The sequence below is a fragment of the Myotis daubentonii genome, chromosome 13, assembly GCF_963259705.1.
Source record: "Myotis daubentonii chromosome 13, mMyoDau2.1, whole genome shotgun sequence".
In the NCBI taxonomy this organism is placed as follows: Eukaryota; Metazoa; Chordata; class Mammalia; order Chiroptera; family Vespertilionidae; genus Myotis; species Myotis daubentonii.
In genome coordinates this window covers 59,565,330-59,589,953 of record NC_081852.1, presented here as the reverse complement: position 1 = coordinate 59,589,953, position 24,624 = coordinate 59,565,330, and the positions used below count along the sequence as shown (strand labels likewise).

Below are 24,624 nucleotides of genomic sequence, written 5' to 3'. Positions count from 1 at the left end.
TCAAATAATTTTTTAAAGATATGCAAGGAAGAACTGTGATTTCTTTCAAATTTTTAGGGTATAAAGGAAGGCAGCTCTCTATGTTCAAAGATGCTACTTTTCTTGTTTTTTTATTTTAATTTAATAGTAGCTAATTAAGGAAAGACTACAGTCTAAGCTAAAAGTTAATTATCTTGCCATCACTTCAAAAGGCATCTTGAACACACACTAAAGCGTTTGCATACGAGAGAGTCTGATGCGTAACCCACTCTTTTCAACTGCTCCGGGAGGACCGGTTAAACTCCAGGTGAGAAAAGGAGATGCCGACCCTCCCTCTGCTCGCATCACAGCCAAGTGGCAACTCACTGCCTGCAATGCTCCTCGCTTTCTCTTAAACGCGCTGGAAACAGGTCTGCAGCGTCCACTGCAGGCTGCTCCGGTCCAGGTCGGAACCGCCATCCCACCTGCTACCACCAGCGGTCCCTGCCGGCGCGCATCCCGCAGCCTCGACGGCCTACCACATCCTCCCTCCTCACCGGCCGGGACTCCGGGGTCCACCTCACCGCTCGCCACGCCCCTCTCCTTCGAGTTCTGTTCTCGGTCCCCTTTCCCACCTGCCGTCCCTCCGGGGTGAGCTCACCTAGTCTCTCCAGGTTGCCACCAAAGACGGACAGACTTCCCGGGCTCGCGCTGTGTCGAAAAGCGACGCGGCCCCGCACGGGGGTGGGCAGGGAGGCCGGGGGACAGACTCACGTGCGGCGCGCTCCAGGTGCGGCCCGGACCCCGGGCTCCGCCCACTCCCTCGGAGCGCGCTCCCATTGGCGGAGACGCTGGGAGGGGCGGGGCCTCCTAGAGCGGTGTCGTAACCCCGGGAAGGCGTGCGACGGGCGAGTGCCCGGCGCCTGGTCTTCAAGGAACCGCCGGGGCCTGAGCTCACAGCCCATTGGCTGTGGCTTCCATGGCCGCCCTGTAGCGCCCCCTTCCGAACCCTGGGCGCAGCACAAGGAAGCTCGCGCAGGCGCAGTCGGCGTGGCCCTGCAGCCCCCGACAGCCCCCGCGGCCTCAAGCCCCGCCTCGCCCGGCGCGGAGGAGCTCCCGGCGGCCCCGCCCCCGCCCGCGGAGGAGGCGGAGGGGGATGACGTCATTGACCTGGGCGACGGACATTGGGCGCCATTTTGAAAAGGGGGGAAAAAATCCCTCCCCGGCGGCGGCGGCGGCGGCGGCGGCGGTGGCGGCCCGGCTGAGGTGCTGGGGCGGCAGCTGCGTGGCGGCCGCCTCCTTCGTCCGCCGCCGCCTCGGCGCTCGCCCGCCCGCGCGCGCCCGCCGGCCGGACGGCCATGGCAGGTGAGGGCCCGCGCGGGCGGGGTCGCGGGGCGTGTGGCGTGGCGGGGGGCGCGGGCGGGGCCGCGCGGCCTGACGTGCCTGGTGTGTCCGCAGGAGCCGGAGGCGGCGGCTGCCCCGCGAGCGGCAACGACTTGCAGTGGTGTTTCTCGCAGGTCAAGGGGGCCATCGACGAGGACGTGGCGGAAGGTAAGGCCTCGCCCTCCCCCGCGCCCCTCCCCGCGCCAGCCCTCGGGACCTGGTGTCGAGGCCCCGCCGGGAGCGTGCGGCCGAGGTCCGGTCCGCAGACTGCAGCCGGCCCGCGAGCTGTGTGGGGAGCCCAAGGTCACGGCGCCTGCTCGCAACTCGGTCTTCCGCGCGGGTTCCGGGCTCTCCCCACCGCACGGGCTGCCGCCGGCAACTCGGACCTGGAAGTCTTTGCAGAAACGGGGGGCTCGGGGAACCAAACGGGGGCGACTGCTCCTCTGCAGTGGGTGCGGGCCGCGCTGGGCCGGTCGGGACGGCGGCCGGAGCCCTCGACCCGGGCCGCCTGTTCCGCCGGGGGTCTGGGCCGCCGTTGGCCGCGGTGTCCACCTTTAAAGACGGGTCGGGATCTGGTGGTCAGTTCCTGCCTGTCCAGGGACGCGTTGCCAAGCCCTTGCTCGGACCTGGCGGCTCTTTTCGTCACGGTAGCCCCGAAGGAGCCAGGGCACCAGGCTCCGGGCTGCCCACCCAGCCGCTGGGCAGAGACGCGGGAGTTTCATCAGAGCCACACGGTCACTTTCTGCCTTGACACAAAAGACAGCTCTTTTGCCCCAAGAAACGGACAGCCTCTGGCCGGTGTCTGGTCCCCTCTCCTCCTCCTCGGCCCCGCCGGTGACCTTCCTGGTCCGGAGACCTTTGGTGCGGATTATTAAGCTAAGCCCCGCTCCGAGAAGTCTAACGATAGAGGCATAGAGTTTGAGGTGGAAACTAGGTGATTTTATATAACCGCAGCAGTTGGGTTCTGTTTCTCTTCTGTTCACTTAGGATACGTTACTTTTGTTCATTTTGCATGAGCCAAGTGGGTGACAGTTTAACTTCCTCGAAATTTCTATCAGGAGCGAAGCAAACCCTGTTTGTTTAGACGCAGTGGTTCTCAACCTTCTGGCCCTTGAAATACAGTTCCTCATGTTGTGACCCAACCATAAAATTATTTTCGTTGTTACTTCATAACTGTAATGCTGCTACTGTTATGAATCGTAATGTAAATATCTGATTTCATCTTTTTATTTGTTTTAATATATCTTGTTGATTTTTTACAGAGAGGAAGGGAGAGGGGTAGAGAGTTAGAAACATCGATGAGAGAGAAACATCGATCAGCTGCCTCCTGCACACCCCCCAGTGGGGATGTGCCCGAAACCAAGGCACATGCCCTTGACCGGAATCGAACCTGGGACCCTTGAGTCCGCAGGCCGACGCTCTATCCACTGAGCCAAACCGTTTAGGGCCGTAATGTAAATATCTGATATGCAGGTTGGTCTTAGGCGACCCCTGGGAAAGGGTCGTTCCACTGTCAAAGGGGTCGCGACCCACAGGTTGAGAACCGCTAGAGAGGTGGCAGGGCTCAATGCCTCTATTAATTTCTGTTTTGTTTTTTCCTTAAAGAAGTCATTGTTGACAAGCTGAATAAACTTTAAATCTAACGAATGACGTGTTTTACTAGTACTATGATGTTATAGTTTGAAAATATGCTGTCTTTTAAAAACCCTTGGTAGAAATATTTTGTTCTTTGAATTAAACTGATTGGAAATGTTTGCAGTTTGAAGTAAAATGTTGAACATATCTCAAAGCTTGGTATTTCGGGTTATCTTTTTTGGTGATAAAAAGCTTTGTAGTCATTACCCACGTTGTTGGTTTGTTTGTTTTTTATTGTGTGTATTCAGGCTTTCTATCTTAGTCCACATATGCTTCAGCCTTAGTAATCTATCACGGTTAACACATTTATAACTCTTCATCGTAGTTGTGATAGTTTCATTTGAATTGTTTTATTACAATAGAAGTCGGTAATAAGGAAAATGCAATTGTTAGCAACTAGTGATTGTTAAGCAATTAGAATAAAGATGGTTAAGGAGCTGGTTGGAGCCCTAGCTGGTTTGGCTCAATGGACAGAGCATGGGCCTGCGGACCCAAGGGTCCCAGGTTTGATTCCTGCAAAAGGGCACATGATCCGGTTGCCAGCTGGATCCCCAGTAGGGGGCGTGCAGGAGGCAGCCAAACAGTGATTCTCTTCTTCATCATTGACGTTTCTATCTCTTTCTCCCTTCCTCTCTGAAATCAATAAATATATATATATTTTTTTTTTTAAAAAAAAGAAGCTGGTTGTACCCAAACATCCTTGAGGAAGAAATGTCGCCAAGTGCTAACAGCAGATGGGTCCTTTAAGGAGATGTGTACCCTGGTTGCTTGGACCGGGGACTTGAGTAGTAAATTTGTTTAGATTTGTGGCTCATAAGGCCTTTGTTCTTGAAAGTTTTGTTCTGGTCTGAGCTCTGCTTTGAGAAGTTCCACTGTAACCTTCAACTATCCACTTTCCCCTGCACTGGGAGATGAAGTGGCTGAGATTGTTTTCATGGGAAGTTCTGGGTTTGGTGTATGCCTGCCATTATCAGGTCTGTGAAATGGGTACTGTTCCTTGTGACTGTTGCAGGATTGTTGGGAAGATTCCAGGTAATGCAGGGAATCTCTAGCAAACAGGCAGCACAGTACCTGATAACTGTTAAAAGCTGGTGTCTTGCATAGGAGAATAGCTTACTCTTTGTTTCTCCAAGGAGCCAACTTAAGAAAATGAAGGGTATTGGGGGCTAGTTTCCAGCTGAGTACATTTTAAAAGGTCAGAACAGTGTCCTGAAGGGCTGCTGGTGCTGGGTGTTGGAATAGAGAAACCCAGTTCCTGCCTCACAAAGCCCTCTGCTTAGGCCAGGTCCTCAAACTTTTTAAACAGGGGGCCAGTTCACTGTCCCTCAGACCGTTGGAGGGCCGGACTATAGTTTAAAAAATATGAACAAATTCCTATGTGCACACTGCACATATCTTATTTTGAAGTAAAAAAACAAAACGGGAACAAAGACAATATTTGTATTTGCATGTGGCCCGCGGGCCGTAGTTTGAGGGCCCCTGGCTTAGGCAGACTGAAGCAGATGGGTCATTGCATCATTCTGAGAGCAGGGCATTTCGAGAAAACATGATAGACGTGCCCAGTACAGAGACTTGTATGGGTAGTGAAGGGGAGAAGTGAGGCTGTGTGTAGGAAGAGGGAGGAAGGAGAAGAATGTTCCAGATGGAGGGAGATTGGAGAGAGTGTGGTGCTTTCTGGGAAACCAGTGTGGTTGGCAGGGTCCAAAGGGTGATGAATGAAAGCCTTGAATACCATGCTGAGGGCTTAGAATTGTGCTTTGAAGTGATTGCAACGGTAAGCAGAGGAGTGACACTGACTATGTTTTTTAGGAAGATCACTCTGGCCTTTGGAGAATGGAGGTTCTGGGGTAAGAACGGAGGCAGAAGTACCCATTAGAAACTTATTGCCATAATAAAGGCTGGAAATGTGGGCCCGCTCTAAATCAGAGGTCTGCCAACTTGTTTGTAAAGGCATCTCGTAGATATTTTCTACTTTGCAGACCACACTGTTTCTGTTGCAACTACTAAGCTCAACTCTGCTTTTGTAGCAGGAAAGCAGGGAAGAACCCACTTAGGAATGGGTGTCATGGTGGGCCAGTACCATTATTAACAGCAGCGGGGTCAGATTGTGCCCTTGAGTTGGCCAGGCCTGTGCTAAACCAGTGGTTCTTGGAGCCTTTGGTTCCAGGAGGACGCGAGAGCTTTCGTTCTTGTGGGTTATATGTATCGAGATTTGTTATAGTTAAAGTTAAAACAGAACAATTTAAAATATTTTCATTATTTCACTTTAAAATAATCTATTACATGTTAACATGACATTTTAAATGAAAAACAGATTTAGTGAGGAGAATGGTATTTACTTTTTGCAAACTGTAAGTATATGGCTTAGTCAAAGATAGCTGGATTCTCAGATCTGCTTCTGCAATTAACCTGTTGCAGTGGTCTTACTGAAATACTTGACCTGGGTGCACAAATTCGTGCACCAGTGGGGTCCCTAGGTCTGACCTGTGGGATTGGGCCAAAACCCAATCTCTGACATCCCCCGAGAAGTCCTGGATTGCGAGAGGGTGCAGGCTAGGGTCCCCACTGGTGCATGGTCGGGGCCAGAGAGGGACGTGGAAGGTTGGCCAGCCAGGGAGGGACTGCAGGAGGTCTCCAGGGCATGTCTGGCCCATCTTGCTCAGTCCCGATTGGCTGGACCCCAGCAGCAAGCTAACCTACTGGTCGGAGTATCTGTCCCCTGGTGGTCAGTGCACATCATAGCAAGCAGTTGAGCGGCCTTAGCATATCATTAGCATATTACGCTTTGATTGGTTGAATGGACAACCGGACACTTAGCATATTAGGCTTTTATTATGTAGGATATGAAGAAAATTTGGCCTCAGCTTACACGTAGTTAGAAAAGGAAGGAGTGACGAAATAGCCTTCTCATATAGTTGCAGCTATTCTTTAATAGTACAATGAAACTGAAGGGGGGATGCTTTCCTCAAGTTTACTTATGCTTTGAAACCTGAAACTTTTTATTCCATTACATCGAAATCCATAGTTCTGTCTTGTACTTTGAATAAATCTCTTACTCACGCATGTGGTTTGCTAACATCACACCTGGGTCATTGGGAAATATTTGTGCATTGAATTGTTCAGGTTATATAAATGATACATTTCATTATACAAGCTCAAAGAAAATCACACTTGTTAATATCACCACTGACCTCATCAGAAAAATCTTACAGTGGAGACTGCCAAATTAATAGTAATTGATGTAAGTTTTCTAAAATTCTAATTTTCTATTGAAAGCTTGGATTTTATCCTATATAATAAAACCCTAATATGCAAATTGACCAAACAGCAGAACGACCAGTCACTATGACGCACACTGACCACCAGGGGCAGACGCTCAGTGCAGGAGCTGCCCCCTGGAGGTCAGTGCACTCCCACAGGGGGAGCACTGCTCAGCCAGAAGGTGGGCTGACCTCTGGTGAGTGCAGCGGTGGTGGCGGGAGCCTCTCCCACCTCCGAGGCAGTGAGCCTGGCTTCTGGCTGGTGAGCACAGCAGCAGCACTAAGGACCCCTCGGGAGATGTCCACCTGCGGCGGGGGGGGGGGGGAAGCAGGCCTAAGCTGGCAGGCGGGCATCCCCTGAGGGGTCCTAGACTGCAAGAGGGCACAGGCGGGGCTGAGGGACACCCACCGCCCCCCCCCCCTCGAATGTCGTGCACCATGCCTTTAGTTGGCAATAAACACTGTTAATTAACTGGTTTCCATGAAGTGAGAGGCTCACTTTATTGTTTTCCATGAAGTGAGAAATTTTCAAAAATAATGCTGCCAAATACCAAAGTCTGAACCACCATAGTTGGTCAGCTGCTCTTTCAAATAAAAATGGCATCACATGACATTTTATTGATGCACTGTTGCTCTTTCCTCCAAATTCCCTCTTTGTTATGGATTTCCTCTTACATGTGTGCCAGTCCTGAGCTGTGGGTTCATGTTTCAGGTGGAGCCGCTTTGGACACTTATGTGTGCAGGTGGGCTTTTCAGCTGAGGGCTGCCCTGTGGTTGGTCATTTCTTTAAGGACCTCGTGTGTTTGACCCTTGATGCCTTCTCTCCCGGACTTTATCATTTCCAAAAGGAACCCTGGGGATGGTGGGAATGATTCATTCCTGGCAGCCAGCATTTGGGACACAGGAGTGGGAGTAGCTGTGTGCTCCCACCTGTCAGAATGGGGAAAGCTTGGGGGCCAGCAGTTATGCACAGACTTGCAGCCATCTCCTAGTTGAGGCCCTGGCTCCTGTAGTTGCCTTGTGGACGAGGTCTCTTCAGTTTCCTTCTGCCCCTTGCTGAGGTTGGGAGGGAAAGGAGATGAGCAGCTGCCCGTGGCCCACCACACTGACTCAGAATCTGCGGTGGATGCTCAGGGGCTGCTGAGCAGTATCCATGGTGTGAGGGTGATGTAGACACTAGTAAGCTCTGCATCGGCCCGGCATCTCTCACTGCTTGCACATCAGAGAGGAGCCTTGCTCTTGCCGTGCGAACAGGTCCATTGCCACACAGATCATGGTCAGGGGTGCCAGCTGTGCTGTGCTTGGGCCTCCTGGCCGCTCAGACAGAAAACAGAATTGAGTCATCGCGCAGTACACAGTAGTTTCAAACTGCCTCGCTTGGTGCCCTCAGTCAGTGTCGTACTTAGCGTCACTCTGGTCTCGTAAATTATTCATCAGGTTAAATTAATGTTGGTAATTTAAATTTTATTGGGTTTTTTTTTTCTTAGTATTTAGTTTGAATATTTATTTTTATTTTAGAGCTCTTCTAAACTATAGTATTTCTAATTTTAGGTTTATACATTTTTATGTAGCTTAATGAAAATGATTTCTCACCACTGACAGTAATGGGAAATTTCTTTTAAAAGATTCAGTCCAGGACTGGCTGATGTGGTTCAGTTGGTTGGGCATTGGCCTGTGCACCCAAAGGTTGCTGGTTCAATGCCTAGTTTGGGGCTCATCTCTGGTAGGGGGCGTACAGGAGGCAGCCAGTTGATGGATATATCACTCTCACATGGCTGTTTCTCTCTCAAAATCAAATTTTTAAAAAATATATTTTACTGAGTTTTTTTACACAGAGGAAGGGAGAGGGATAGAGAGTTAGAAACATCGATGAGAGAAACATTGATCAGATGCCTCTGCACACCACCCTACTGGGGATGTGCCGGCAACCAAGGTACATGCCTTTGACCAGAATCGAACCTGGGACCCTTTAGTCGACAGGCCAACGCTCTATCCACTGAGCCAAACTGGTTAGGACTTTCTCAAAATCAATTTAAAAAATAAAAGATTTAGTCCATTTTTATTAAGTTTGAAAATCACTGACAAGGCTAGAATACCATTAATTATATGATACACCTCCTGGGTATAAATGGCATAGATGTTGTCTCTTTTAGTCCAGTACAGAATAATTTAGTCCCCTTTAGTCCAATACAGAATATTTCAGTTTCATTTAAGCAAATTAGGTTATTTTGAATAATTTAGTTTAAAAATTGACACTTCAAACAAGAAGCCTAGTCCTTTTCCCAAGTCTAACTGAAGATTTTTTTTAAGAAGAACGAAATCCCAGGCAATAGAACTCAGTATGTTTTTATAAGTCAGTAAACAGTGCCAATGCAATAAGACATCATCTGTTATAATTCTTTGATGAAAATATTTGTGCATACCTTTAAGAATTGTATTAAATTGTGGCCACTTTGGAGGGGCCGTCTTCAAGTGGTTTCAACATTGGGGTCTGTTTCTGATGCAGATGTCATGTATGACAGCCATTCAGCAGTATGTCTTTAAGCACTCCAACTTCAGTAGTCCTGCAGCCCAAGCAGTCACTGGCATTTGCTGGTGGATATGCCCTTGGTGGTGGTGGCCAGCAGCAGGAACAGTTTGAAGTAAAATAGCCCTTTCTCAGAGCAGCCAGAGAGATGAGATTTTCTGAGGCATTTGAGACGGTTGAATCTCATTGTGGTCATAGAACCAGCTATTGTGGCCCCTTGGGAGACCATACCCACACCTTGATCGTGGTTCAGTCAGCACTTAAGCAGGAACTGCAGAGAAAGCAATTTCCTCCAGAGTCTATTGGGGGTGTTTCTTCCAGCACTTGGCCTTGTTCTCTTGGTAAAACTTGCTTTGCCCCTGGGGAGCTGCTGTCCAGGGTCTTTGTGTTGATAGTATCAGAAGTCTCAGTTTTGACCAACATAGTCTCACTAGGTAATGGGTCATCATTGTCAGTAGTAATGACTTCATCCAGACAAGGGAATAGAACCTGTACTGTCCATAATGTCATTTCGTACGGAAACCAACAAAAGTTACTGCATAAAATTTACAACGTTTCTGTTAATATTATGTAACAATCAGATATATTTTGAAAGTATTAGGCAGGCATTACATATTAGGCAACAGTCTCTTTGAACCAGTTTTTTTCTTTTCAATATTAATTTTCTAAATTTCTACCGTACATGCTTATATAAGACAACCCAGTCTAGATAAATCCTGGTGCACCAGGGACTAGGTATTCTATCCCTTGGGCAAAACCTTAACTTCATATGTGCTGTTGGCTCTGGTTCCAGAACCGAGTAGTGGCTGGTTGGTAATTAAAAGTTTCTTAGGAAAATTTGGCTTTATCTAGGGAGAAAGTTTTATATATGTTTATCTGTCTTTTGACTTTTTTTGTTGATTTTTTTTATACTCATTGTGATTTCTCCCACAATTGTAATCTGGTAAACTGCCTCTGTATTTTATTGACAGCTGACATTATCTCAACTGTTGAATTTAATTACTCTGGAGATCTTCTTGCAACAGGAGACAAGGGAGGCAGAGTTGTTATTTTTCAGCGGGAACAAGAGGTCAGTAACTTACAGTCCACAAACCCGATGAAATCAGTCAACCCTTCTGATATCACTTTAATCATGCAGAATCGTCTTACCAAAATTATCTCCGGGAGTTGTGTTTCAGCTCACTGCCATCCAGGCATTGATCCCTGGTCAAGTCCCCATGCCTTCTGTAATTCATTCAAGGGCTGTCGGTGAAATCACTTCACAAGCCCCAGCCTGTGGTCTGGCTGTACAGGGTACTTACTGCTGAGGACACCTGCTTGGGGGGAGGGGAGGGGGGGGGCATTTGTTCTCTCTGCCTCCTCACCCCCTGAGGGCTGCATTGTCAGTGCAGGAAGGGAAGGTATCTTCAGAACACAGACCTGGGAGGGGCCCACAAGTGAGTCTCACTTATGAGCACTGGTTGTAGGTCTCGTCCCTTTCTGGGGAGCCAGGGAGAAAAAAACCTTGTTTTCAGTTGTGCGAGAGAGGGAATGGGAACGAGCCCAGCCTTGCCCACCCCCTTAGTTCTGGGGGCTTATCAGAGTCTCCGAGAGCACCGAGAAAGGATGGAACATAATGATCCCCATGCAGGTGTGCTAGCCCGGCCTGGGGTCTCTTTGCAGAGTGCCTGTCTTGCTTTTCCCTGAGAAAACCGTGACTAGGCTCCCTTGCCTTCCTGTTTCCTGGTAGATCAGTGGGCAGTTACTTTTACATCTCCAGATTCTAGTCTAGCCTCTATAAGTTTTTGTGGTAAAACTTTAGTATAGAGACTAACGAGCCCTTGTTCTCTTCAATGGAGGTCTGTACCATAGTACATATCACCAGACAGGGGCACCAAGGGGCATCTATGGTGTGGCCCTGGCTCCTGGCAGAAGTAGGGAGAATAGAAGGACTGGGGGTCATCTTTCTTGTTGTTTTACTAAGGTGGTTAATTTTGACTGTCATCTATTGTACATTTTGGGGGGCTCAGGTGTTTTTTTGTTTGTTTTACTTTTAAAAATGTGTGTGGTCATTTGATGTTCAAATTGGTAATGCTAACATTTCCCCTACACTGTGCTTGTTCATGAAAACAGCTTTATATTTTCTTGCAGAATAAAAGCCACCCTCATTCTAGGGGAGAATATAATGTTTACAGTACCTTTCAAAGTCATGAACCAGAATTTGACTATTTGAAAAGTCTAGAAATTGAGGAAAAAATTAATAAAATTAGGTGGTTACCACAACAGAATGCTGCTCATTTTCTACTCTCTACAAACGGTAAGACTTTTGTTTTTAATGGCTATTTGATTTAGGATTTCATTTTCTATATGTAGGTTGTTTTTGTTTTGTTTTTTACCCATTATAGAAGTTATTTCTGCTTTAAACTTTGTGGGGAGGGTAATTATTAGCTAGGAAACAAGTGATAGGTTGAAAATTCAAATAATGCAAACACACACTCTCCCAGTACCACATCCTTAGAAAAGGAAAAGAAAACGCTCCACATGTGGACCAAGCGCCAGTGGTGCCCTCCCCGTTTTCAGCTCTGACACCGTTACTTATGTAAGAAACAAGTGTCCACCCATGATTGGAAATACACACTTCTCTAGTATAATACCCAACTAATAGTGGTGCATGATAATATGGTTTTTTCTTTTAATATGGAGAATGAGGTTTTTATTTTCAGATAAAACTATTAAATTATGGAAAATAAGTGAACGGGATAAAAGAGCAGAAGGTTATAACTTGAAAGATGAAGATGGACGACTTCGAGACCCATTTAGAATTACAGCACTGCGGGTATTCTGTTTTCTTTATCAGTATTTTTCATAAATTGATCAATAATAATGCCTAAGTCAGCTATTATCTGCCTTAGTGATTCAGAAAGTTATTTATATAATAGAGTCATTGTATGTATGCATGTTAGAAATGGGATTTCACAAGAGCAAAAGTCACACGTTAGCTTCAGAAAATGCAGTAATACTGAAGAACAGACTCCGATTTAATTCCACAACAGCAGCCTTTCAGATGTATCCCCTGCCTTTCACTGTACAGGTTCAGATTAGCACATAGCGGCTTGACGACCAGGAGGAATTGAGAACACCTCCCAAGGTGACATAGCACAGGTTGCAGATTGAAAGATGAGCTACAGGCCACCAAGATGCATTTATGGTGGTTTTAGTTGGGTTTTCTCTGAGTTAACTGAGGCAGGTCTAATGCTTCAGAATCCTTGCCTGTCAGTCCATGAGCATCGTTACTTTTTTAATTGTTGAATTCTCCACTCGCTTTTTGGTGCGCTGGGTATAGAATGAAATGGCCATATTTCATCAGTTCTGATACCTAATTTTTTTCACATTTTTAACATCTATGAGATTGAGTAAAACTTAAAATCTCAGTGTCTTGTAATTGACCTGAGAGGGAGAGGGGGAGGTGCATGCCATGGATAGTATCTTAAATGTGACAAAACGTGAAGGAGGTAAACACGTGAGTCATGGCCAGGCATGCCTCATATGACACCAGGGAGTACCACTGTGCACAGGACGGCGCAGGAAGATGGGCACCCATGGTGGTGCAGAGGGTCCCGACACAAAGCAGCCTCATGTTTCTAAATGTGTTTACTTGTTTATCAGGTGAAGGTTGGTATGCACACGTTCAGACTGCAGCAGAGGCTCTGCAGAGAGGGACACTGCTGCAGGACTCCCCCACTTGGCCCACTGTAGTGACGCTGGGCCGAGTGCTTGTCTGTGTAATGCCATTCCTCTGCTTTCCTGCACTGGGTGCAAGCGGGGTGCTGGAGTGATGGGTGCACAGGACGGAGCCCAGCCCAGCAGCAAAGGCAGTGCCACAGCAGTTAGGAAAACTGGGATGTTTTGCCAAGGAGACATGCAGGATGGGCCAGCCAACGTAAGACCTCTTAGGTCGATAGTGTTGCCCTGTTTCCGAGGGTTTGAGACCAGGAAAGCTGGGTAATGTGCTGAAATTGAGTTTACAGAACCCTAATTTGAACCAGGATGTGATCCAGCTGGCGATTTCTGACGCCCGTGCTTCTGCTTTTGGATCCGTGGTTCATGATAGTGTAGATGGTCCCTGTTTGTGACAGTGACACTAAGGTACAGTCACTGTTGTGAGCTGCTCATTTAAACTGTCAAGTGTAATAGAGAGGAGCAGGATGGGACCATGTGGGGTGCACTTTCTCCTGCCGCCCACCTGAGCATACCACCCTTTCTCAGTACCCAAGCTCCTTCTCACCATGCCTGCTTGCTACATGTGACACCCACATGCCTGTTTTGGAAAAGCTATAGGTCTTATTAGGCTCAATCTTGGTTTTATTCAAGGCTGCTTTTATGTGCTTGGCCTGAATAAAACTGGTGGATTTGGTGGCTGGTGAAGCGTATGAAAAAAGCAGTTTCTGTATAAACTGCTCTTCTTTATCGCAGGGTGGGGTACAGGGTCACAGGCTGGGGAACTACATTGACGCACCTGTGAATTCAGGTCTGTGTGTGCACCCTAACTGCCTCTAGAGGTTCACATGGATTTTTAAGTTGTCTAAACTTAACTGGGTAAGAGTGAGAACTATTGGTTTTCCTAAATTTTCTTTTCCTCTTAAATTATTTTAGTGTTAGAAAACAGGCCTCATTAATTAGAGGAAGGTGTCTTCTATTATAAGTATTTAGTTGTCCTGTGTTTTGGTTACTAGACATGAGACATGTATGTATTGGAGGGGTATGCCAGGCCTGTCCCAAACCACATAGGGCTAACATGTCCCATTCTAGAGAAAGCAGGTGTGTGGTCAGCATTTAACTGGTTTAAAGTGAGGGAAGTCGCCCGGTCAGTGTGGCTCAGTGGTTGAGTCGAACTAGGAACCAAGAGATGACTGGTTTGATTCCTAGTCAGGGCACATGCCTGGGTTGCAGGCTCGATCCCTTGTGGGGTGTATGCAGGAGGCAGCCAGTCAGTGATGGGTCTCTCTTATTGATGTTTCTATCCCTCTCTCTAAAAAAATCAATTAAAAAAAAAAGTGAGGGAAGTCTCTTTGTGCACATTTCCCAAAGAATTTTGGCCAGAGAAGACTAAAATGAGAGATTTCCCTTCTTGTCCTTTAAGGCACTACCTTTTGGTTTTAAATTACAAAAATAACAAAAAATACTATCACTAATTTTTGTTTGGATTATAAAGCTCCTTTTCTGCTAGATGTCAGTGATGTTGGTCCTTTTTTCTTTCTATCACATGTGGACGCTGTCACCCACGACTGAGCCCCTCCTTCAGGCTGTGGCCCTTCCTCTTTTCCTTCGCCTGGCGAACACCTCTCCGCTGTTTCCATTTCGGTGTAGGTCCCCTCTTCCCTGGAAGAGATAGGGTTTCTGTGCCCCCTTTTTAAAACCTTTTATTGAAGTATAATGTATACACCAGAAAATGCCCCTGCCATGTAACTGAGCAGCCCCAGGACCACAAGTGCAGCAGCCAGTGCGACTGAGAAACAGCAGCTCCCAGGGCCCCTCCTGTGCGCTCCTCCAGCCCTGCACCCCGCCAACTGCTGTGCTGTGTGTGTGGAGCAGCAGGCACTAGTGGTGGGAAGGGAAGGTCCATGCTCCAGCTCCCTCCCAGGAGAGCAGACAGGGAGGGTCCAGCTGAGCCTCCCATAGCCACAGGGACAGGCAGGACAGTGAAGCCACATCATTAGGCATCAGAGTCCTGAAGGCAGTTTGTTCAGGTGCTAGTTTAATTTTTTCTTCCACAAGAAGGTGTCAGCCTTGGTAGTGGCAGCCAGGAGGAGCAGCTTGAAATAGACAACCTCTCATATTGTAGCCTATTTCCATAGCCCTGTCACTTGCTATTTAGGGTGTTATGGCACAAAACTGTCACTGAACTGTGAATGGAGATTTCATCTCTTGTTATCTGCTGTGTGTTCTGATTATATGCTGCTGTGGTCTTGTTTTGAATTCCTGTTTTCTTCCAATTTTAGGTCCCAATATTGAAACCCATGGACCTCATGGTAGAAGCAAGTCCACGACGAATTTTTGCAAATGCTCACACATACCATATAAATTCCATTTCCGTAAACAGTGATCATGAAACGTATCTTTCTGCAGATGACCTGAGAATTAATCTGTGGCATTTAGAGATCACAGATAGAAGCTTTAGTATCCTTCATCGGGCGGGTCTCGCACTTTCCTAGGCTTGTTCTTTGATAGGGAGCTCTCAGCGCTATACCCCCCTCCAGTCTTTGCTGCCTGGCAGCCAGGGATGTAAGTTCTCTGGTTTAAAGGGTCTGTTCCTTGAATTGGAACTGTTTTCTACCTTTGGGAAAAGTTTCCTCTGCTGGGCATGATCTCAAGTCCATTGCCTTCCTGGTTAAATCATAGGCAGTTTTATGTAGTATGTATCTGAAAGTTCAGCGTTGCTTTTGAGGGGAGGGGAGGTGTTACTGAATTTGCTAATAGAAAATTCTGGCTTTGGTTAGATTGATATTTAAGTACCCAACCCCAGAGGTGACTGATCGTGGAAGACATGCAATTTAAGGAATAGTAAAAACTTCATCTTTTAAGTGATATATGCTATTATTTTTAGGATGAAAATCTAAATTTATTGTCTGATCACACATTTTAAAAGTTATTGATTTTCCCAGAAAATAAGGACCCTCTGAAATCAAGTAGCTTCAGTCACATTTTTCCACATTTTGGAGTGTTGGCTGGCCGGCCAGCCAGAGCAGTCTTGACTACTGCTGTGCCGAGGCTCATGGTTTGGCATGTGCCTGTCTGCCTTTTACTCACATAAATCTCAGGAAATGAAGTGTATACGACTTTAAATTCTAGCATTTCACACTTAATTTTTATGAGCTGTTGTCCTTGACTTGAGTTGGTGGTTTTTTTCATGTGGTCACTGAGTTTATGAAGCTGTCTGACAGACAGTGCGGAGGTCTCTGTGGTGCCGCAGTTAGAGGAGGCCGGCCCCAGAGCGCCCCGCCCCACCTCGGGAAGGAGCAATGTGCCTGGCTCCCCTGTTCTCTTCTTTCTTCAACTGGGCAAAACTTCCCAAGTTTTGATACTTATATTTATGTTCACGCCCCGCTTTTTCTTTATTCTCCTCTAAACCCTTAGATTTTTAATCATTCTTCTTCTGAATAGAATTGAAACAATAGAGAGGAAGGAAGATTCTGCCCCCATAGTCCAGCCCACCAGAGATGCCATTGTAAGTAGTTGGATGCATATCCTTCCAAGCTTTTTATGCCCATGTGCACAAGTTTTTATGTTTTGAAAACACCAGGCTCGTCCTCTACACAGTGATAGTAAAGTTCCTAGCACCCAGGAGGATCAGGAGGCCCAAGTTCAGCTCAGTGACCTTGGCATCTTCCTCTGTAAAGGTGAGGGACTAGAATGTGCCTCTTGGGGTTATTGTAAAAACTAAGAGAGAGTGATGCAATGGCTATTAGCCTCGTTTATTTTTTATTTGAACTTACTAGGTTCACATTGGTTAATAAAAGTATATAGGTTTTAGGTAAACAGTTCTACAATACATAATCTGTATAGTGGGTTGTGTATTTATCACCTCAAGTCAAGTCTCCTTACATCACCATTTATTCCTCCCTTTGTTCTCTTCTGCCTCACCCCACCTAACCTCATCTTTTTTCTTAACATATGACCATCTTTCCATGTCAGTAGGAGTACAGACTTACAATTGCAGGACTAATTATACACGTGTTCCTGTATTATATGTAACAGTCTTTGGAGCCATAGATCTCTATTAATATCCATTTTTTTATTTTTTTACTGTCCTTTGTCATTTTTTCTCCTGTTGGAAGCTCCTGTTTTCCCTTAATGATCTGTGAGAACTCTAATACACAAAGGGTTTGTTTATACAATCATATCTTTTACATATATATATATTTTTTTAATTGATTTCAGAGAGGAAGGACAACATCAGTGATGAGAGAGAATCATTGATTGGCTGCCTCCTGCATGCCCCCTACTGGGGATCGAGCCCGCAACTGGGGCATGTGCCCTTGACTAGAATTGAACTCAGGACCCTTCAGTCTGCAAGCTGACGCTCTATCCACTGAACCAAACCAGCTAGGTTTATACAATCATACCTTTCATTGCTTATTAAACAATGGCTGTCCCATAATCATGCTTCACACACCCTTTCCTGTGTAAGAGATTATAAAACATACTTTCTTATACTTAGTTGTCCCTATGAACACTGTAAACATGGTTTTGATCTGCTCACATGATAGAAATAGGGGCTAATGTGCTTCTCCAGATGCTCAGCCGCCTGCCCAGTGCCCTGTCCCTGCCCCTTCTGCACTCTGACAGCCGCCCTGGGGCTCCTCCGGTGACCACTGTCCCTTCAGTGTGCCTTGGGCTACCTGCTTCTGAGCTGGCCAGCTGAGAGCTGGGCCTTGCGCTCTCATCTGTGACCCTGGTTCTTACTCCAGCTGCCCTGGGCCTGCTGGGAGTCTTCTCTGGCACTCGCAGCCTCATGCCCGGAGCTTCCCTGGGTCCCCTCCCGGCACACCCCTGGGGTCACTGCCATGCTGTCACCCAGGTGTCAGCTTTCTCAGTGTGGCAGGACACATCTGAGAGGCAGCTTCTGCTCTTGTTTTTTCACTACAGTGATGGCTATACTTGGCGACCTACTATGTGACCCTGGGTGACTGTAGCACAAGCTCTGGATGTCAGATACTTGGGAAAGCAGAATCTTTTGGAGTTTGGAGATACCGTGTGTGGTATGTGTGTGTGGTATATGTGTGTGTGTGTGTGGTTATTTATGGATAGAGCATAAGATTTTTGTGCAGGTGGGTGCTTGCTTGCTTTTCTTATTTATGTCATTAAATCTGTGTGATCTATATGAAGGCTTCATAAAACATCTGAAGCAGCAACAGGAGGAAAGCAGCACTGGTGAGAGAGAGAGAGAAAGAGTGTGTGTGTCTGTCTGTGTGTGTGTGTGTGTGTGTGTGTGTGTGTGTGTCCAGCCCTGTCAGGCCCATTATCCTAGTCTGCTTAATGCATCAGTGTGGATCCTCTTACTGAAGGGCTCCCTCACAGCTAATCTCTTAATCCTCACTGTGGGGAGAACCTTGCTTGACATGGACTAACTAAAACCGCCAGGCGCTCTGCCTTAACCGCGCTTCCAGACATCGTGGACATTAAGCCCGCGAACATGGAGGAGCTGACGGAGGTGATCACCGCAGCAGAGTTCCATCCACACCAGTGCAACGTGTTTGTGTACAGCAGCAGCAAGGGGACCATCCGGCTGTGTGACATGCGCTCCTCGGCCCTATGCGACCGACACTCTAAGTGTAAGTGCCCACCTGTTGGAAACAGCTCATTTAAATTCTGTCCAGACTCTGGAGTGTGTGCAAAGGCTGAAGGTTTTCTTCTGCCCCCACGCTTGGGCCCACTTGTGGCCTCCTTGGTTCCATCAGTCATGGGCCATTGCCAAGAGGTCCGGCTTCCCAGAGACATTCGTGTTGGAGCCACCGTAGGTTGGCTCTGCCCCCAGTCTCGGTGCATCGTCACAGGGACCTGGGTTGGGCCTCCAGGATGCATTTGCCCTGTGACCCTTCTCAGCTGTTAGCTGTGTTGGACTGGCAGCCAGTCTCTCAGGAAAGTCTAGCACTTCAATCCCAAGCCTTGACTCTCCTAGGTAAAGAAAGTTGTGGGTTCGTTTTATTTTTACCCATAAAGAATAGGCCCAACTTTATAGAAAATCATCCTACATGTCTTGGGGATGTGATGTATGTTATGGAGACGTTGCTGGAGGATCCTGAGGTGTGCCCCAGTAAAAACCGTCCTGTTCCAAACAGCGCCAACAAACATACAGGTTCGAAAAAAAAGTAAAGCAGCTTAAAATGAAAGAACATGCCGACCTCCTTGCCCAGAGTTGGCTGAGCCGAAAGCATGGCAGTGCCCAGGGCTCAGGTGCAGGCGTAGCCTCCACGACGCCACGGGTGAAAGACCATGGACTAACTGCCGAGAGAGCAGAACTGGGAGACAGTAAGATTTGCCAAGGAAGATGAGGATCTTCCTGAAAGTAGCGATCCAGTTTTGTCAGTAGATCATGACCATGGAGTAGTGAAAACAAACCTTGAAGTAGGTGGTTATTGAAACTTGGACCATGTGGAGGTATGGTCAGTCTTGAGGTGGGGAAAACAGGATGTCTGAGCTGCTGGAATGGCAAACCTTCAGACATGGGGGCACTTTCTCAGCCACCCTGAGCATGGCACCTGCGTTCTCACGTGATGCCATTTCTTAACTTCCAGTTATAGGGATGGGGCAAGGCTGGACATGTCTGCTAGGTCCTGAGCCACAAGGACACGCAGCTGTCTGTGCAGTAACAGTCTCCAGTCAGCCCAGGGCCTTAACCAGGACACAAGTCAGCATGTGGGGAACTTCTCCAGGTAGCAGTTGAGGCCTCCTGCATGGACATGCTGGGCCTGAGCTGGGTGGAATCGGGGCCCGTGCTTCTGATGCTGCCCCTGTCGCTCTGGCACTGAGAGGCCTGCCTAAACGTCTTAAGCACAGAAGTGGAACACCAGAAAGTGCCTGGAGATCAGAAGCTTGAGCAGTAGCCTTCTGAAGTGTCAGGGAGGGCCTAGGTCCTGCTGGGACTTCAAAATGATTTGTCCAGTTTCTAAACAGAAGCCGAAAATACTGTGTTTTTCAGTTTTTGAAGAACCTGAAGATCCCAGCAGTAGGTCTTTCTTCTCAGAAATAATTTCCTCCATCTCTGATGTGAAATTCAGCCATAGTGGTCGGTACATGATGACCCGAGACTACCTGTCGGTGAAGGTCTGGGATCTGAACATGGAAAGCCGGCCCGTCGAGACCCACCAGGTGAGGCCTCTGTGCGAGGACACGCCACACCTCACACATGACGCTTTCTAACCATCATGTGATCTCATTAAGGTCCACGAGTACCTTCGAAGCAAGCTGTGTTCTCTCTACGAAAATGACTGCATCTTCGACAAATTTGAGTGCTGCTGGAACGGTCCAGACAGGTAAGCCTGCATCAAGACTGACCGCTGCCCAGGCTCGTCTCCCATGGGTCTCCTCAGGCCAACAGGTGACTTCCAGAGACAGATGGCAAGCTGCATGGAGGATGCTGATGGACTTGGCTTTCCAGGCCATCTGTTTGGTGACAGTCTTGAGGTGGGGAAGGCAGGATGTCTCAGCCAGTTTCTCCCCTTGCTCATAATTCCTTCCATATTTAGACAGCGCAGTACTAGGTTCATGTTGATGGTTTTTTAAATGCTTGGTGAATGATAATTTCTTATTTTCTGTCTCCAAAATGAGTGGGAAGGAAGGGGGAGGTCATTTACTAGTAAGTATGGGAATGGCCTGCTCTTCCAGAGAGAAGCAGGAGAAAACACCCTCAGCGCTATTGGTTGTCACGATTGGACAGAGTAGAGGGGGCCAGGGTGAAATCCTCCTTTAATTTATAATGTGACAATTCTGTTACATCGATAGTTTATTTTTTGCATTCTTTAAAGATGATAATACTATTGCTGAGAATTAAATCTTTAATATCATCAAAAAATTCTGTTTCATATGATGGCAGGAGATGATCTTGCATCATCTTTAATAGAACTGTGTCACGTAGCGCTCCTGGCAGTAAGGGACTGGCGGGCATTCTGAAAAACTCTTCAGCGCAAACAGCAGGAACGCTGGGTATGACACCACACATTTCTTCACGTGCACAGTTGAGCTCACAAGGGCCAGAAATGAGGGAGCCAGGACCCCTCAGCTTGTACAGCCCAGGGGTGGTACAGTCACTCTATGGGCCCACGCAGACAGGGCATTGAAACGGGGGTCCTTGTGGGTTATGGAAAAGGTATCTGTCTGCATTCAGATGGGGTCTCAGGAGAATTCAATAAAAATCCTGGGATTTGTGACCACGAACCTGCCCTCACTCACAGAGATGGAGAGTTTGTATCTGCACTGGCTGCATGACCTGTGCTGAGGGTGAGGTGCTCTGCTTGTCTGCAGGAGTAAACTGGCTTCCAGTCTGGGCTTGTGCCCAACTTACCCGTCAGGCTTAGTGTTTCATGGGTGCTGGCTGAGGTCGTGAGAGTCCTGGGTCAGAGACAGGACTTGTTCTTCATGGCACAGCAAAGCAGCATGAGCTTTGTGTTGGCGTTGGTCCCCCAGTCCCACAGAAGTGACACGAGGGGCCCAGGCAGATGCCATGCAAGCAGGGGGGCTGTGTCACAGACGGCACACACTGAGCTTTTTACAGCAAGTGGTAAACAAGCCTGCACTTGGACCACAGCAGATACAACCCTAGAAGTGGGCCAAGCGGAGAGCACTCAAGAACCACATCTTGACAAGCCCCCCGAGAACATGCAGGAGTGCCCACACCCATGGCAGAGAGCCCCTGCAGGTACACCCAGGGCTCACACGAGCTCACCCGCGAAAACTACCATGCCACCGGGAGTCAGCAGAGACAACAGAACTTCGCCTCTGAGAATTCAGATATTGAAATCAGACATTACAGAATATAAAATAAGAATGCCAGAAACACAGGTTAAAGGAACAAAACCTGAACAGGCACAAGACAAAAGTGGCCTAGGAGATATGGACAAGAATCAATCAGAGCTTCTAGAAATAATGAGTGCAGTGGTTGGAAGTTGCTGCATGGAGTAAAACCACGTGTGCCCCACAGATGGTCTCAGGAAGGCGCTGAGCACAGACAGCAAGCTGCAAGGATACACATGGTTTGATGACGTGTGATATTTAGGATTGCAGGACAGTGTTTGTCTAAGAACATGTAACTCTTCAGAATATAGACATGTACAGTGTGGTGCACCCTGACCTCGAGTGCTTGTGCCGCAGGGGACACAGCAGGATTTAACTGTCAGCGGTGGCTTGTGGGTACACACATATTCTTGTATATTTATGCTTTTTGGTATATCTGAATGCATGCAAAATTCATTTAAATTGCGTCCCCAGGAACTTCCAAAAGCTTTCCAGTAATGTTTACTTGTTCTTTTATTCTTGTGAACACTCCCCTGCCTTTTTGCTTGGAAGCTTCTGTTGAGGGTAAGGTGAAGGGGAGGAGGGCCCAGGCCTTGCAGCTGAGCAGCCCTGCCGCATGCTCTAGGTTGTCTAAAGAACGGACAGCCGCCGCTGGGAGTCCACTTATGCCACATCTGGCAGTGTTCCCACAGTTGCAATAAGTACAGCTAGCTGGGAGTAATTTTTCTCCTGAGTTTATCTTTTATTCTGGTGTGAAGTTCTACACAAGGTTAATCAGACAGTCCAGTATTTGCCTACAGCTGGGATCAGCCTTGAACCATGTAAATGAAGCACCAGGCTTCCCCCTCAGGGTGACTGAAAGATCGTAGCTCCTCATGCAGTGAGGAAACAGGAGGACGTGGGTGTTGGAGGAAGAAGACTGCAGAAATGGCCAGGATTCTGGTCGTGTCCCGCTGGGAGAAATCAGCAGTGTTATCTGAACACATCTCATCCAGAACTGGACACCTTCTGAAGCCAGGGCTGAAGTCATAGCAACTGTCACTGTTGTTCCCCCATTTTTCTCGAAAAAGACTGGAAGTTTTAACCAATATAATAAAAATGTGTTATAATGATGATGATTTACTGAAAGCTATTAGAATTAGTCCTGAAAAAATAGTATTGCAACATCTGGAATTAATTATGGATGAGGTTCTAAATCTCTCCCACTCTCCTCCCAATGACTTTCTCTTCTTGTAAAAAATATTTTTGAAATTAATGAATTAAAAACACATTCTTTGATCAACTGTGAATGAAGCTACTGTGCCAAGCCAGACAAATGTCTATTGAATATGAACATGGATATCAACTTCAAATCACTGATACAATACCGAAGTTAAGCCTTGGAAATAAATTACACTGTTATCACCAGGACAGATGATATGTAGTAGGGTTCTTTTTACAGTTTTTAAAAATGTATTAATGTAATAAAAAATATGAATCCATTACATTTTTGTTCTGTAATACTTGTTTTTACTGACATGACTTTATGAAAGTGTTTTATATATATGAAGTTCAGTAAGAAATTCTCACTGCATTTCTCTCCTGACCATGATTCCTTTTCATGTCTTGTTTCTAAGAATTGTCCTGTTATGTAGTACAGGAGTACCAGTGACCACATGGCTTGTCAAGTGCCTGCTGCTTACACGTGCTTCTCTTTCTGTTTGAACAGTGCTATCATGACAGGGTCCTACAACAACTTCTTCAGGATGTTTGACAGAAACACGAGGAGGGACGTGACCCTGGAAGCTTCCAGAGAGAACAGCAAGCCTCGAGCCAGTTTGAAGCCTCGGAGAGTGTGTCCAGGCGGAAAGAGGAAGAAGGACGAGATCAGTGTGGACAGTCTGGACTTCAATAAGAAGATCCTACACACGGCTTGGCACCCCAACGACAATATTATTGCTGTGGCTGCCACCAATAACCTGTATATATTCCAGGACAAAGTCAACTAGGAAGTGTGAGAACGCATCTCATCCTGCAAAGCTAAGCCTGTGGTTTCTGTTGTGGAAGGGGTGTTCTCTCCGTGGATCGCAGGGTGCACGCCCTGTTCCCTTCCTAGACTGGAGCCTGCATACACACAGCCAGGGAGGCTGTGGGGGGTCGCTGCACAAGCGAAGAACTTGGTGCAGACTGATGGACAGAGCTCAATAAAGGCCATTACAATAAATGTATTTATTTAAATCTGAGCCGTCCTTTGCAGTTTATAGACCAAAAAATGAACACCCAACAGAAAACCTGTCCCATATCACTCTCTCGTCCTCCTGCCATCTGATGAGGGCTCTCGTGCTACTGTACCAATCGCCCGGGGGCCACTGGCCAAATGCTCAGGCAGCTTGACCTCCCACATACCTGTATCTTCCATCACACCTTCTGGTGTAACCACCTAATAAAAGCAACACACTATACAAAGTGTTTTTAATCCAAATCCAAGTATTGCCTTTTTCTTTGATCACAGATGATGAGGTTGTACAAATCATGCTTCAGAACAACTTGGAACCTTGTCCTTCATTGGCAGGTGGCAGGACCTGTGAAGTTCTGAGCGTGCCTGTCCCCAAGCTTGCTAACTTTGCTTGTTTCTGTAGAAAGACTACCTCTGACACAGCAGGTAAGATCCGAGACACCGTAACTCACCGCTGAGAAAGCAGATTGCAAGGAACTGAACAGACTTGCTGCAATGTGATGAGCACCAGGTTCCATGCCTCTCAACTTCATTGCAGTTGAAAACGTGTGCTTGCTTTTAATTTGTTAAACGTAGGGAGGGGACCGTGCTGTTACAGCTCACTCACCCTGTGTGCATAAGCCAGCAAAGTCAAACACCTTACAAGATGAGGCCACCGGCATTCCCAGACAAGCCATAGAGCTGTGACCATACTAACTGCTGGGGCTGCACTGCCTTCTGACTCGCTCCTGAGCCCAAGGCAGTGTTGGGGGAGGAGGGGGAAGAGCAGGGCTCACGCTCACTCTGGAAACAGGTAAGCAGGTATGTCTTGATTGATAATGACAGTGATGCACAAATGGTGTCACTCATTACCCTGAATTAACGCCACTTAAGTTCACGTTGTTAGAAATTGAGAAGCTAAAAGTGCATTTATTTTACTTGAAAAATAATGCTGTATATTGGTTGTGACATGGTTTACTAATCTGAGATGTGGAACAGAGTTAAGAATCACTCATCCCTGTTCCTTAAGAAAAAGCAGTTCTAGTAAAATAGGGTTGGATATATTTCCACTATTTTGACCAAAAAGTTTAATGAATTTCCAATGTTTAATGATTTGCACTGTGGATTTAGACAACTTCTATCTTTCCTTTAAAATGTATTTCCCCCCAAGTAGAAAG

At 47.1% G+C, this 24,624-nt stretch overlaps 1 protein-coding gene across 5 annotated transcripts; it reads left to right on the top strand.

The window, feature by feature from the left end:
* The first annotated feature begins 1,120 nt into the window (after positions 1 to 1,120).
* Positions 1,121 to 23,713, top strand: PPP2R2D (protein phosphatase 2 regulatory subunit Bdelta). 5 transcript variants are annotated; one of them, XM_059661684.1, is made up of 10 exons: positions 1,130 to 1,323; positions 1,417 to 1,509; positions 9,735 to 9,832; positions 10,894 to 11,059; positions 11,466 to 11,578; positions 14,742 to 14,919; positions 17,910 to 18,074; positions 19,442 to 19,611; positions 19,684 to 19,775; positions 22,961 to 23,713. In XM_059661684.1, exons 1-10 carry the CDS (start codon positions 1,317 to 1,319, stop codon positions 23,238 to 23,240), a joined length of 1,362 nt encoding a protein of 453 aa, XP_059517667.1. In that variant the 5' UTR covers positions 1,130 to 1,316; the 3' UTR covers positions 23,241 to 23,713. The 5 variants fall into 5 exon arrangements, with proteins under 5 accessions (XP_059517670.1, XP_059517667.1, XP_059517669.1 ...); XM_059661686.1 differs by lacking the exon at positions 22,961 to 23,713 and adding an exon at positions 22,053 to 22,872 and having other exon boundaries at positions 1,131 to 1,323; XM_059661685.1 differs by lacking the exon at positions 22,961 to 23,713 and adding an exon at positions 21,050 to 22,046 and having other exon boundaries at positions 1,131 to 1,323.
* The last annotated feature ends 911 nt before the right edge of the window (positions 23,714 to 24,624 follow it).

Coding starts and splice junctions, on each gene's coding strand:
- PPP2R2D (XM_059661684.1), top strand. Junction 9,833..10,893: donor TTTTTCAGCGGGAACAAGAG/GTCAGTAACTTA, acceptor ATTTTCTTGCAG/AATAAAAGCCACCCTCATTC. Junction 19,612..19,683: donor GGCCCGTCGAGACCCACCAG/GTGAGGCCTCTG, acceptor GATCTCATTAAG/GTCCACGAGTACCTTCGAAG.